The sequence below is a fragment of the Callorhinchus milii genome, unplaced genomic scaffold (assembly GCF_018977255.1).
Source record: "Callorhinchus milii isolate IMCB2004 unplaced genomic scaffold, IMCB_Cmil_1.0 Scaffold11, whole genome shotgun sequence".
In the NCBI taxonomy this organism is placed as follows: Eukaryota; Metazoa; Chordata; class Chondrichthyes; order Chimaeriformes; family Callorhinchidae; genus Callorhinchus; species Callorhinchus milii.
Window position 1 is genome coordinate 15,252,222 of NW_024704752.1, and position 15,674 is coordinate 15,267,895.

Genomic DNA, 15,674 nt, shown 5'->3' on the forward strand with positions numbered 1-15,674 from the left:
CTTTTAATTTAAGCAAATCGTGCACTGTAGTTCAAATGAAAGTAATTAGTCCTGTGTTTAATTTTTTTACACCAAACTTTTTCCCTTCAGTATTTTACAGACTGAGATACTGAATTTAAACAATAGAGAAACATTTCTTATCACTTTAGCGATATAGTGCAAAAGCAGTAAGTTGTCCATTCTGGCGAGGAAATGAAGAAAGACCATTAGACAATTAGACCATGATTTAGGTCTGTGAAATCGAAGTGTGAAAACAATTACATCTCAGATGAGTTTTTAGATCTATGGAAATGTTATAAAACAGCTGTTGGTATATGTTATATGCTATATGTGTGTGTGTATATATATCTGCATACATTACAAATCCAGCCAACAAAATCACCACTACTATGAAACTGTTCAGCAGATTCATGTCACTCTCACTAAACACAAGATAGAAACAGAGAAATAGAGAGATCTTTGCAAACCATTTATCTATGCTGATTGAAACACCTAGCTCCAGGGCTCCCCTCCTCCCTCCAATAGTTTAAATGAGTTTATTTAATAAGTAGCTCAGTAAAAACACTCCAAAAGGTTCCAGGATTGATCCAGGGCTAAAATCAATCAGCTCTTTATCAACAGAGTCTCCCAGCATACTGCCGCATAGCTTTGTTTTAGTGCTCTGAGATGCTCCCCCCACGTGAAAGACTCTATATGAAGTAGTTGTTATTGACAAGAATATTAACACTTGTATATAAAATATCGTGATAGTTTTCATCACTCCTCCCCTCACGAAGGGTCTGACTGAAACTACAATATTATTCCACAAGGCCTGGCATACACCAACACCTTGCCCAAGTGGTCAACTTCATGTGTGAGTCTAGACAGTGAGTGCTGGGACGTTATTCAGCAATAGAGTGCCGTGGGTAAGATCAGTTAATGCAGCACAGATCGGAGATTGAACCTTGTATTTGCCGAGTCTATGTGGCAAGGTTCCAAACTGGGCAATAGCTTTGCCAACTGAGGCGTTGTAGGATGTTGCAATAAACGCTGTAAAATAAAGTGTAACCTTCTCCAGCGACCATCCATCACTTTGATCATAAATGTCCGAATGCTGGCTGGCCAAGCAAATAACAGAAGCAAACCTTAAACGAACCCCAAGAGTTAATAAGAGTAGCTGTCTGTGAACTCAACTGAATAAAGTGCATTGGTTCACACATACATCTTTAAATAATAGATTAAGTTGTGGTTCAGTCTCAATACGTGTTTCAGACATGAGGGGATGGGGTGGGGGAAAGAAAACTGCATTAAGACAGGGAGATAAAATATTGTACTGCGAAGACTTTGCAAATCAACAACAACAACAAGATTTCATTTATAGAGCGCCTTTCACGTCGGGAGGACGTCCCAAGGCGCTGGACAGTTGGCTCGGGACCTGAGCAGGTGGAAATGGTCAGGGTGAGGGGAGGGAAGGGAGGGAGCGAGGAGGGGGTAGAGAGTCGAGAGGGTAGCTGAAGGCACGGTCGAAGAGAAAGGTCTTGAGACCGGCCTTGAAGGAGGAAAGGGAGGAGGCGGCGAAGGCACTGGGGGATGGAGTTCCAGACCTTAGGGGCTGAGAGGCTGAAGGCCCGGCCACCGATGGTAGGGCTGTTGGGGCGGGGGATGTGGAGCAGACCAGAGCCAGAGGACCGAAAATGAAAACTGTCCATTTTCTTGTTCGGCAACTGCACAGCACTGGTGATATTAAACTTGATTTCATTATTCAAATCTGAATGGTGCCAATAATCCTGGGTTACGGTTGATACAGGTTATGCATCTGATCCAGTCATTAAATCACAAACAAAGCAAAATAGTTAAATTTAGAAACCATTCAAACCTCAGTGATTACAAAATCAGACACTTTACACATCAAAAGGGGTCATTTATATTTAGATGAATTTGTGAAATTAATTTTTTTTTAAATTTGCCTTTGGCAGAGATTACAGTTCCTTTCATTCAGACTTCAAAGCTCACCATATTACAAAAAAACGAAGCACCTTCAAATTGTTGTGGAAGTTTATATTTTATGTGCAATTTGTATTTGAAAAAAAAACTAAATATTCAAAAGACTTTAAAAGAATGTGTCCACTGTAACCTGTCTGTATTGTTTTCAATTGGTTGGAAATTCAGTACTGACAGATGCAGACCTCAGCACTAAACCAATAGCTCTTGATTCATTATTTTCCCATTTCTAGCTGACTGCAACCTTTTCCAGATGCAGGGCATGGGAATCATTGTCAAAGTCAACAATATAAACTGAAAACTGGCTCCAGATCCCAGCCACCTTCAGTTCCAACATTTTATAACAAAGAAATCCTGCCAATTTTGTCTCCGATGATCTCCCCTTCTCTCTGGAATTGGCAATTCTGGACTATATATTTCGCCCACAAAATATGTAGTCAATTCACTTTACAGGATATTGTGTGAAGCGCTTAGAGACATCTTAATGACACGATAAGGTCTATATCAAATGCAGGTATTATTATTATTATTAAGACTAAGCAATGAGATCATCCAGAGTCTACTCAGCCACAGAAAGCACACACTGCCACAAATAACACTGCCAGCTGAGATCAGCCAACTCAGCACAAATTTCAGACGTGCGACCTTCCTGATCTGCATCGTCTATAGTCAGAGAACATAATAGTTCAAATGGTGAGATGGGAGACAGATAGAAGCAAGAAAACTAAACAACGTCAGAAAGATGATAGGTTGGAAAAACAAAAGAAATGGAAGGAAAATAAAAAAAACTTGACAAACCACAGGCCTTTCAATAAGTTCAGATGCAAACATTTATTATACTTTACTCTTTTCATTTAAAACAAGTACACATTATTGTGCATGCCCTGAGGTTTCAAATGATGGGCGTGATCATGTACTAGGACATTTCTATTCCGCTGGCTCCACAGCTAAATTAAATATTAATCTGATGAGTGTTCCTGCTGAGATCCCACCACAACATTCATTATACAACCATTCAGAATTCTGCACCAGTTGCACTAATTCAATGTCATTCCCTCGACCCATCACAGCTATCCAGCTACCGGCCCATCTCCCACCTTCCTTTTCTGTCTAAAGTCCTTGAGAGAGCCATTGTCTCCCAGATTCGCTCTTTCCTCGCCTCCCATTCCCTCCATGAGCCCCTCCAATCGGGTTTCTGTGCTGCCCAGACACATGCGTGACCAGGGCTCCCTCTGCCTCCTCGTCTTCTCCGTCGCCTTTGATCCTGTGGACTATTCAATCCACCTCCACTGCCTCTCCTCCCACCTCAACCTTCAAGGTTCTGTCCTTGACTGGTTCAGGTCCTACCTTTCACACTGCCTCCACTTAGTCTCTGCAGACTGCTTCTCCTCCACTCAATCTCACTAAGCCAATCAGGTACCTGGGTGTCTTGTTTGACCCTGAACTGTTCTTTCTCCCCCACATCCACGCCATGGCCAGCACTGCCTCACCTCTCAGGCTGCCGAAACCCTCACCCACACATTCATCACATCAAGGTTTGATTATGGAAACTCCCTCCTCATCGGCCTTCCCAACTCTTCCCTTCACAAGCTGCAGATCATCCAAAACTCTGCAACTCGTGTACTCACGCACACCAGACTCTGTGACCCCATCACTCCCACCCTCGTCCGACTCCACTGGCTCCCCATCCCCCAGAGGATCGAATTCAAGATCCTCGTCCTCACTTTCAAGGCCATCCATGGCCTCGCCTCCTCCTAACTCTCTGACCTGCTAACTCCCTACCAACCTGCCCACTCCTGCTGTTCAGCGGGCTCCGACCTGCTCCATGTTGTCCGCTCAACCCGCCCTACCATCGGTGGCCGGGCTTTCAGCCTCTCTGCCCCCACACTCTGGAACTCCATCCCACAGTCCCTTTGCCTCGCTTCCTCCCTTGCCTCTTTCAAGGCCGGTCTCAAGACCCTCCTCTTTGATAGTGTCTTCAGTCGCCCTCCCACCTCTCTGCTTTCCCTCATCCCTACCCCACCTCTCCCCATGCTCGGGTCCTGATCCCTGACTGTCCAGTGCCTTGGGACATCCTCTCGACGTGAAAGGTGCTCTATAAATGTAATTTTGTTGTTCTCACTGTGAAAGGCTACACAAATAATAATCTATTCAAAACGCAGATGTCCAGTAATACTGTCTGATACAACCACAACTTCAATGGGTTTAATCTGAATTAAGATTACTTGGTTAAGTTTTGGAGTGGACTCATGAATTTACGCTTCCTGCTGCACACAAAGCGATACATTTCCCGTGAATGTGTGGATCCACTGAAATCCCCTCAGATGCGACACAATGATGTCCCACACTTGTATGTAAATTTGGACAACTCTTTACAGGAAATTTCTGTCAAGTGGAGCGACTGGACTATACTGTATTTGTAAGGAAACACGGCAGCCAATTTATGCACAGCATGTTCCGAATGGAGTTCTGAAGTGAGTAACTCACTTACGTGGTGGATTGTTGGACAGAATGTGAAAAACTCTGGTCTCCTTTCAAATAGTGTCATGAGATCTTTATCACCTAGCTCAACAGGCAGATGTGATGTGGGTTGAACGTGCCATCTGACGGAAAGCACATCCGATAATGTACTCCCCAAGTACTAAACTGTCAGCCTAGAGTATCAGCTAAAGTCCCACCATGGGTTTTAATCCAGAAGCTCTGACCCAGAAGCAAGCATGCCATCAAGTGAGCTAAGGTGACACGGGTTAGCAGGAAAGGCACTCAAAACAAAATATTGTTTAAAAAAAAGATTGAACAAGTAGAAATTAACAACAATGTAAACAGGCACACAAGACATTTGTGCTACAACTTGCACAGAGATGTTTACCTATTTGGATGACACAGCAATGGTGCTCTCTGCTGTAATTAAATATTTACAAGTCTTCCTCTACTCCAGCGTCGCATTCCCATTCTCCCACAGTAAATACAATTACAGTACTTGGCAGTGTCTTAAAAAATTTAACAAATTCCGTTTTGGGGTTCAGATTTAACAGTGACACACCATATATTTTTCACTTGGCAAGCGACTCCAGAAAGCTCTTACAATAGTTACCAGATAAAGTTTGCTGGCCAATTAGGTCAACGTTGTAAAACACAAGTGTGGAAAAGAATGGCAGCTTAAATAAAGTTGCTACAAAAAAATGTAATCGGCTCTTCTTCTTACCTTATTTCCAGATTATAGTCCAAATGACTTAATTTTTATAATTTAATAACAGTATCCTTTTTATAGCAAGGCTAAGTTTGTACTTGAATCTCTGATTAAATACAACAGTGTTCCCATAATTGTTCACTGTGTAAAGCCGGTGCCCAGTATGACATGGCCTCAATCTCTTGAGCTGAGTTAGCAGATCTCAGCTGGGGGGCTACAGTGGGGCCTATGATATTGCCTCAATGTCCTCAGGCTTGAAGCGGAAAGTGGGTATTGGAGTGGGGTGGGTGGGGGCGGGAAATCAATTAGACTTTCCACACCATCATGGGATGCACCACTGGAAAGTTCGTGTGTGTTAACGTCAGGTGAGGATAATAGTTTTGCCACCATTTACTGCTTCAGAGACTCTACCCAGCGTGAAGGCCACCACATAAATGGAAGCCGTTTTTGCCATTGTTGCTGCCTGGCCTCATCTCAGAAGATGGCCACTTGGACAAGGCGTCAGAACATGGTTATTGACTGTGGAATCATACCCCATCCATCAACAGCCACAGAAAATAAAGGGGTGTTAAAAGGAATAAAGCAGTGATGTATGCCGCAGCACGCAATAACTGGTCTAAGGCTAGGCAAGTTATTCAAGGTCTCAAAATGAACAGCCAAAACAAACCGTTTATAAAGGAGAAAAATTCACAACAAACTACAGACAATGACACAGAGTGCACATGGTTTGATGGAATACTGGGATTAAAAGAAATGTAATCCATGCTTTCGCAATTCTTTTAAGATATTACAGGCTTGTCATAACCTTCAAGGTATTTAATGTGAACACAGTCAAAAGAACCCAGAGCAATCAGAAATTAAGTGGCATCTTTATTTATGAAGTGTAGGAAATTAGAGTGCATTCAAATATAATTTTTCAACAATGACACAGCAGTCCATTTTGTGCTCAAAGTGAGAGATGTAACTGTTGGGTAATGGGAACAATTTTTACTTTGGTGCCTATTGTCAGCATCCAGTACAGACAGTCAGTCAAGTATATCACGTAGAAGTAGAATAAAGATCCTTCTTCTTACGACTCCCAAATTCAATTTAACCCTATCTTTGGAAGAGCGTCCCCCTTTGTACCAATGCAACACTTCCATTTCACTCTCCAATCATCCTGGCGGATTCACTGAGTGAAACTGCAAATTATGGCCAGTGATATCCTACAGACACAAATCCAAAAGGAACTCGGATTTCAGACAAGAAGCCAACAGAGGGAAGAGTTTTCCATTCTCATAGGGGATCCTCTCAATATCTCAGATGCTCTCCTTCTCAGCAGTCTTATCCTGGATTTGAAATCAACTTCCAAAACTCACATTCATCAAGCTAAGATTGTGTGAAATGTTAGGAAAGTCTTAAGTTCAATTGTAACCTGGCAGCTAAGTTGTCTGCAGTACTTTGCAAACCACCTTTGAAATTAAGATTGAATCAAATCATTTTCTAAAGTTTAGCACAATGATTTTATGGTGAAGACTCTGAAGGAATTCTGGCCTTTAACGCTTGCATCTTTCCAGGCTATACCAGCCGTTACAGTGTGTGGTTATGCTTATGTAACTCACTCATAAAACAAGGGCTTTGAAGCTCTCTTTCTTCAGTAGGTGGACTTGTCAGAGTCCATTAATTAAATCTGGCATGTTTTCCTCCGAGAATCAATCACCAAACTTCGAGACATTTAAAATACCATGCTCAGGAGCTATCTGAAAATGCTGCATGGAATCCAAATGAAAACCGCGCCTGTAATTACAGTTGTGTCAGGGAATGATATTTTACATTTGATGTATTAACAATACATCAGAAACTTGCTGGTGAAGCTAAAAGACAGGGTAGCATTAATAACGTCCTGTCTGATGACTCAATCAGCTATGAAAAGGCGCCTAGAAACAACTAACACATGATCTTGTCACCTCTCTCTCCCATGGAAAATATTTTGCAACATTAGACCAGGAACTTTTGTGCTGCTCTTGATTGTCCATCTCTGTTCACCTAACAATAAGTAGGAACCCGATTGTTAGATGATTGATGGATCGCTTTCCCGGGGTTAACAATCCCTTAAAAAATAAAAATAACAATAATTTGTTCACTCAATCCATGACTGTTTGTGGGAACACTGCAAAGGATTTTTTTTTAAAAAAGTAAACTGTTCGTTTTCAAAAACAATTATTTCCCCCCATTAACAGTGCTCAGTTCAGTGAAAGATTTTCATCACAGAGCTGTTTCATTATGGTGAAGGCGCACAGGCAAAGTCCACATTAAAGTTATGAGGCATTTAGATCAACGGCGATTTCACTTGAAGTCATTATTATGGGTAAACTCACGTAACACGATAATTAGTTCAAATAATAAACTAAACACACAGACAGGATTGATGTTGTGCTCGATGCCTGCAGGGAAGAATCAATGAAGAACACAGAGAGATACAAAGGAGATCAGGAGAAGCTAGACAACTCAATAGCACAGCCCTGATCACAAATTCCAATACTGGAGATGGACCCTAACAAGCTAGAAACAAGAAAGTCTCGCTTGGAGAGAGGAGCACCCTAAGCAAAGAGAAACTTAGCACAAGGTTTTGTAAGTTACATCCGGAATTGTATTACAACATAACTTAGATCTGTACTGAAGAAGTAATACACATGGAAGATGTTTGAATCCTCTTCCATGCCATATGTTTATCTCAATCTAGTTATTAAACAACAGTGCTTGTGTTGAAGGCATTTGCTGTGGCGCCAAACGTTCAGAGATCCTCTCTCAAGCATAGGGGAAATGTAAGACAGAGACTTCATAAAATATCGGAAGGTTTGTCAACACAACAGAGGCAAACCTTTGTACATTTCAATTTGGTTTGCATGCATTCATTCTGTGTGATATTTGTGAGCTAAAGGAAGATAGTTTCTTTGAAGATAATGACTATTTTTTTGAGTGAATGGGGTTTAAAATCTCTATTCAAAATTGCAACAACTTTCTGAAACGGTGCAATTTATTACCTCTGATAAAAAAACTATTTGAAATGACATCAAAGGTGAATGATCACAATTCCTTCAGTATCCATATCAAGCTGTTTTTTAAATGAGTGCAGCATTTTAACTTCAAACACGTTTTCTTGAAGTGAAAACTATCAGCAGAATAGATACGTTGAATATTTAAACATTCAATATTTATCCATTCTATACAATTTATTAAAATTGGCCCAAACCAAATATACTTTAGACACGTGCAAAGCTATGACAGGGCATTGACTTTGGACCTTGAATGCAAATTCTTGAACTGTGTGAGTTCACAGGCAACACCTACTCTCCTACCAAAATACCTCAATGTTCCAAATGCATGAAAATGAAGGAAATTGGATTTTTATTTAAGAACAATTTAGGTAGCATTAGGAAAACCAATGATGATTTCTGAGCTGAAAAGCAATAATATATCAAGAAGATAAAGAGGAACAAATTATAGCATGTGAAAGGTCCCCTACCTCTACCTTATCAAGTCTTTCATAGGGATATTCTGCTTTGATGGAACACACTGCAATCAGAGTTACAGTTAATCTGCAGTCCAATTGTGTAATGCAGCAAAATAAGACCTGAATTCTCTCTTGCGTTTTAACGGAACAATGATCTGGTCGGCAATGAAGCGAAACAGAAGTTCAAAGCCAATTATTATACTGCTCATAAGCCATCATTAACCAAACACATTGGTGACCATTCATGTTCAAACAACATTTTTCCTTAAACACTCAAGACTTGCCAATCAAAAGTCAGGTACAGAATTTATGCAGGCCTTTTTAAACGATCTATTATTGACTAGTTCATATCTAAAAAAAATTACATTTAAAGTTTTAGTATTTTGCAGATTAATTTGTTCTGATTCAAATGTTCTACTTTGTCAAGATAATTTTCACTGTACAGTAATACTGAATTCCTGGCATTTCTAATGCAGCAAAATGGAAAGATTCCACTTAATCTGTGTTCAAATGCACAGAAGAATTTTTAAAACTTGGACAAAAAAGGAAGGATATGACAGGAAGGGGCGTTAGGTTCCAGCAATCACTGCAGGAACATATGTGCAACTGGATGCAAAGTGAGCGTCGGATTGAGCAGCCCTTTATGATCAAATCACCAGCACCGTCTGGGTTTATACCAGAAGAATGACCTTCTCAGTGCCTTCTATCCAAGTGGGCATTCAGGCGACTGCAGTCCTTGAATGGTTAGGCAGCGTTCTCAGATTTAAGGCCCAGAGGTGGTTGATTCCAAAACCTGTCAGTTACATTAATCATGCGTAAAGGCAAGCATTAGCCAGGCTGCACTGTGAGGCATCTCAGAAGACCAAAGCATTCCTTGAAGGGAAAATGTAAACCTCTTATCCAGGTCACTCCATAGCAAATGCACCCATGTCCCCAAGCAAGGTTTGTTTGCCATTGAAAATATGTTCCAACTCTTTGGGCAATTTTTTCCATCTGAAGTAGGTGGAAGACAAGTTAAGACAAGGATGCAGAATATAATAAACTTGCTTTTTCTTTAATATAGTGTGTACACGAACACACAAATTGTCTCCTGACACATGTTTGATTAAGAAACAGATTTTTTCAATTCTTTTGCATTCAAGTTCAGGAAAATGCATTGAATGTAAGAAAAAAAACCTATCGCTGTGGATAATATCATAGTATTGTTTATAAGGGGATTTTCAGGTCCTATCACTAGAGTGATGCATTTTAAAAAATATTTTAAAAAATCTGTTTTCTCTTTTCTCCTGATGATAGTGAATTATGTCTTGTTTCACAAATCCTGGAAGTCCCTAATATGTCACACAATGCCCCTTTCTGCATGTTTGAGCACACATGCTGAATGTCAGCACATTGTTTCACCAAGAACACATTCACAGCCAAATGCTGCCTCACCCAACATCACAGACAATTCTTACTGCTGATCAAATCTTAACATCCAGCAACTGCAGAACCAATATGTTAAACATTAAGACATTAATCAGATAATACCTTTTACACACCAATAATAAAGCAGGATAGTGCTACAAACCTATTTGAAGAACTGACTTTTGTTACTTCATAAAAAATAATTTGACTCGATTTGATGCCATTGAAAAATAAACACTCCTTAAATTCCTAATCAGAAAAATAAAAACTAGAAAGAAAACTTTTTCTTAAAAAAACAAAAAAACTAAAATTTCGGATCTATGAATTGTACACATATGATACACATTATTATACCAAAATATCTGGATTGTAAAATGTTTTTAAATTGGAATTTAAAATGGTAATGTAGTGTTCAACTTGCAGTTTCATGAGTCTTAAAATGAAAGATTGGAGATCAGTAGCAATTGAAATTCATTAGAAGCCAGTTCCAAATTAGTAATTCAGTAGAAATAAACATATCAATTAAACATATTTGACAGGTCGTAAAGTCAACACTAAAGGTTAAAAAAGTACTGAAACTATTGGCATCTGCAGAAGTAACATAGTAATTACATTTAGATACGTTGACTACATTCAGTCTGATAGTCATTAAGAATCACTTGGCTATGTAAGACTAATCTATTTTAATGACTTAGAAGCGAAGGATATCATTGAGCCTTGTAATGGTGTAAATTACTATTGATTAAACCGATGGCTGTGTAATTATTCTTTCCATTTTTCTACAGCTGTCAAACTTGAATCAGAGCACCTTCTCTCTTAATGACAAACCAATCAGCTCAATTAAAAACATTTTTTCTGGACACACTTCATAAATTTGTTCTCGCACCCAGATGCACAAATAAATAACACACAGTTGTTTTACTTATATATGTGATTAGGTACCAGACAAGCAGAATTTGCCACATACACACAGTATGTAAAAAAAAATTCTTTACAGGAATTTAGAAGCTTGATGAGTTAATTACTTAACTTTGGGTATAAATGCTTCAGAGAAAGCACCCCTTGTTACAAGCACTCATGCATGCCAATTGGTGTCAAAACATTCTGCACAATACGTATGAATTATTAGTGCTACAGCCCCGCAGACATGTTATGAAATATGACAGGAGCAGTGAAAGTTCACATTCTTCAGGATGATTAATGATATCTCAACTTACCTGCATAGCGAACAGGTGCATCTTTGTCCAGTGCAACTAGTGGTGGATCCAGCAGAACGGTATCATTGTTCTCCGTTATCACACCGTGGTAAGATGTCTCAATCCATGGCTTGTGCTTGTTTACTGAAAAAATAAGGCAACAAATTATGAAACAAACTATGCCAATAGATGTTTTCATGCATAACTCATGTAAAAACATTGTGAAGATAATCACATTAGGTCTCCAAACAATTATCCTAGTTACAGATATGCAGTGCAATTTAGGAGGAACTACTTCACCCAGAGGGTGGTGTGATTGTGGACTCGCTGCTTGAAGTGGTGCTTGAATCAGATAATGTAGGTGCATTCAAGAGGAAGCTAGATCTTCACATGAGGGAGAAGGGAATAGAAGGGTTACGGGAGGGTGAAAGGAATGAGTGAAGACTCATGTGGAATATAAACATCGATACAGACTGGTTGGGTCGATTGGGCTGTTTCCATGCTGTGCATTTTTTTGTAATCTTTGCACTTTGTGATCTGCTGCACACCAGGGAAGTTACTCATTTGTTCTGTTCTGAAAATGGTTTACTATTCGCTTATCCTATATTTTGCTCGTCCCCCAGTAGGAGATTCCTGCACCATGCTGCTTGTTATACAATAGTTTGGGATACCGGCTATGCTGTAACTATCATCAATGCCTCACCACATGAAATCAGGTAACAGCAAATATACTTGCAATACTGCAAGCATGTCAGTTTCAAATCTCTCTTCCCCCTGCTGCATATTTCATTATTTCAAGATGCATAAGAGTAGATCAAAAATCAGCCAAGTCTTAACACAGTGCCATCCATGTTTGATTGGGGCAGTTGTATGTAACATGGTGTAAAGATCTAACCATGATAAACAACCAGATGTTGCTGTTTGGTATAACCAGCTTGCACTGGATATTTGAGTTCAGCTCTAGACACATTCTCTTATTAATTTACAGAACACTGCCATTGCGAGGTCACTACTGACAAACCATTATAAATTTCACACAGCTGCAAAAACAATCCTAACCGTCATGTTCCTCGAAAACAAACAATTATACCAATAGGTATCTTTTTGCACTACATAAATTGAGACTGCTCAGTCTCACATGGATTATTAATATGCGCTTGACACATTATAGAACTTCTACAGTTTTCTTTCCTCCACTCAATTTTCCCTCTTCTGATTGCTGGAGGAAGGTCCCAAAGATCCTGGTATCTACAACATTATGATGCACTTTTGCGTATGTCAGCAGAGAAAGCAAGCATTGCCGGGCTATTTAAACGTGAGGGGCAGCGTCATAGTTGAGCTCTTGCCAACCAGCGTCTAATATTTTTGGCATTGGGTGAGCAAATGCATCCCTCCAGGAAGAGGGTCTGCATTCTATTCCAACAATCTACCTCTGGAATTTCCATGTGTAATGCTTGGATACTCTTAAGCCTGTTGATGGTTTTTGCATGTGTCAAACTCCTGGCTGACCAAAGAAAACACAAGTTAAGCTTGCTATGCAAGTCAGATTCAGTACAGTTTATTTTGTCTTCTGCTACAACCCATTGGGATTTGGAGTGGAACGAATGTAATTGATTTAAACAACGGTATTTGTTACTTTGTTAGTAACTCAATACAACAAAGCATCAGGAGGACCTGATCTACAACATTTTCGAAAAGCTCCTATTAGGTTATAGAAAGAGCTAGCAAAAGCTGCTATCTTTCCCTTGGAGTTTTCATGACTTGCAGGGCTTAATAAGATTTCGACATTGACATTTCACTTCCTTTAATTAATTAAGTCACAATTCTTTTATTTGAATTTTATGCGCTTTAGTCCCTCATACAATATTAATATACCTATTAATTCATGATTGAAGGTACAGGTCTGATGATAAATGAATAATTGGTCACGCACATAATAATCCTGTTGTTTTAAAATTCAAAAGCACTTTTTCGTGAAACGCTATTCAGGAGGTTTGGCATGCCACACGTTAAGAATAATACATTGAAGGAGATGGACATTCCTAGGCAAATTGCATTTCGTAAAATAAACGAAATCTACTGCTCATACTATAGAAATCCAATACATACCTAATAAAATCTGCCTGGTGCACTTTATAAGCAATTCCAAACTTACCCAGGATAATAATTAAACTCTACTAAAAGCTTTGCCTCATAGTCCCTTGTGACACAGAATATAGGTTTTTTTCCATGTGATTACTCATACACCCATCCATCTGACTTGACTCCCCATTTTTATGGTAAATTGCTCACTTAATTTGAACACCATACTTTGCTGGCACAGAGACTTTTTATTGGGTTCTCTGCAGTTTTTCTTCTGGATTACAGTGACCCCTGTCAGGCAGCCTTGTATACGAGTGATATATCTGGATTAGGTAGAGGTATTGCTTAACCTGGTCTTAATCCGCTCCCCTCTCCAAATAACTGTGAAAAGAATGACACATTTAGTCCACTTTTTCAGTGCGAATCCAATACTAATTATGAAGTTATCAATAGTAATAACAATTGCATTTGATATAGCAATATTCACATCTTGAAGACATCTTAAAGCGCTTCATCTTCATAAGATAAGATATACTGTAAAGTCCAATTTTGGAGATGAACGGACAGTGAATTTAAGCACAGAAATGTCCCACAAATGTCCCCCATGAAGGGAAGGACCAATTTTTTTATTTACAAACTGGGGGGATTGTTGTCCAGGTCAATGGAGAAATTCTCATCTCTTTTTGAATAATACAATGAGATCTTTTACGATCACCAGAATAGGTGGATAGGATCTCAAGTGTTTGTGATTTTATGGCAATCTGATTCACCTGTGCTGTCTATCCAAGGATACCAATACCACATTGAGCAGCATGCTGTACCTCAACAACAATCTGTCGTGTTCAACTAGCTCAAATTAAGAAACTCCTTCAAGCAAAAAAAAACTGGTTGGTGTAATAGTTGACATTGCAATAGCTTATACCTCTGGGGCCAGAATTTGAATCCACCCAGACTGCAATTCCCATGTAATGACCGTAAAGATCATGAAATGACTGTGGGCAGTTTCAATCAACTCCCTACAAAGGCTCGAGTTCACAGCACTAACCTGTTTATAATCTGGCACTAAATGACATTATCTTTGATCAAACTCACTCAGACCACAATGGAAAATGGAAAGGTCACACTGGTGCAGGAAGGCCACTCTTCTGACGTTGGGGTATAGTGACATTGATAATGAGCGATATATGATAATTCTGCAGCTAACATATGCTATAACATGTCTGAGTATGTCAGAATGTCAAAAGTGAGAGCATTTTCCCTTGAAAACACAAACCATCTTTCACACTGATGAGCATAAAATTATCCTCCAAAATCTTAAATTGCATGCATAAATTAAATGACAATATCTATTTTTTCAGATGGATATTAAAGTATCCTGTGGTGGTATTCAAAAAGAGAAGGGAGTTTACCCTTCGTACTGGCCAATAACCTTCCAGATTAATTGGTCATTCACCTCATGACTATTTGTGGAATCTTGGTGATGCAAATAGCTATCATGTTCACCAACAAATCAATCAGTATAACTGGACAGTAATTACCAGTGAAGCGTTCTGAGTCATTTCAAAGCGATAAGGTGCTATGCATAACAGCAATGCATAGAATGCATAGAAAAGATGTATATACCTGTACATCTTTTCTATGCATTGCTGTTATGCATAGCTGCATATAACACTATTAGTTTGTTAACAGCATACGTTGAACTTTATGTTCAGAGATAGATTAATTTATAGGTTGTGGAGAAACAAATATTTTTTAATAAACAGCAAACTATGCTTAAGCTTTCCTCTTTTCTTCTCATTTACTGAACTTATAGTTTTGTGGCAAATTGCTTCAGTCAAAGAAAGCATCAAATGATCCTCAGTTTAGGAAACATATGGTAATCCCTTCAATAATCTAGAAACTCAAATTGATTTCTGAGCTTTTCATTGAGTGCTTGTCTTGTCCATCACTTTGTATGCACTTCTCATCGTTTATCATGTCTGAGAAAGAGCTTCTTTGTGGTTTGTGACAAATTAATAATTTAGCAACATGATGAAAAATACAAGGGTTTACATTCAGATGAATTAAAAACTGCCTGTGTATGCATTACTCCCATTTCCATTCATTTTTACTTTGAGAGCCACTTTATCAAATAAATTGGTAACAACAAGTAAGCACTGTAGAGTTAAATTAATATTGTTGTCTTCTATTCAAGCATACTTACTAGATTTCTGAATATATGTGTGTAGCATATTCAGAGATTAATTAGTCATTTGTCATGTTGCTGATTGTGGGGCATTGTAGGTGCAGATTAGTTTGTAAATTGACTTAAATAGTCACTACACTT

The 15,674-nt window shown here is 39.1% G+C and overlaps 1 protein-coding gene across 2 annotated transcripts in view; it reads right to left on the bottom strand.

Moving 5' to 3' along the window:
• LOC103175172 (calsyntenin-2) overlaps positions 1 to 15,674 on the bottom strand; it is a 144,497-nt gene that overhangs the window by 61,164 nt on the left and 67,659 nt on the right. The window contains exons 1-2 of one of the 2 annotated variants that reach the window (XM_007888027.2): positions 11,567 to 11,661; positions 11,288 to 11,410 (exon numbers count right to left, since the gene is read on the bottom strand). In XM_007888027.2, coding sequence (XP_007886218.2) covers positions 11,288 to 11,410; positions 11,567 to 11,633 — 190 coding nt within the window. In that variant the 5' untranslated portion in view covers positions 11,634 to 11,661. Of the gene's footprint in view, positions 1 to 11,287; positions 11,411 to 11,566; positions 11,662 to 15,674 lie in introns of those variants that run through there. The other variant, XM_007888011.2, reaches the window with a different exon arrangement.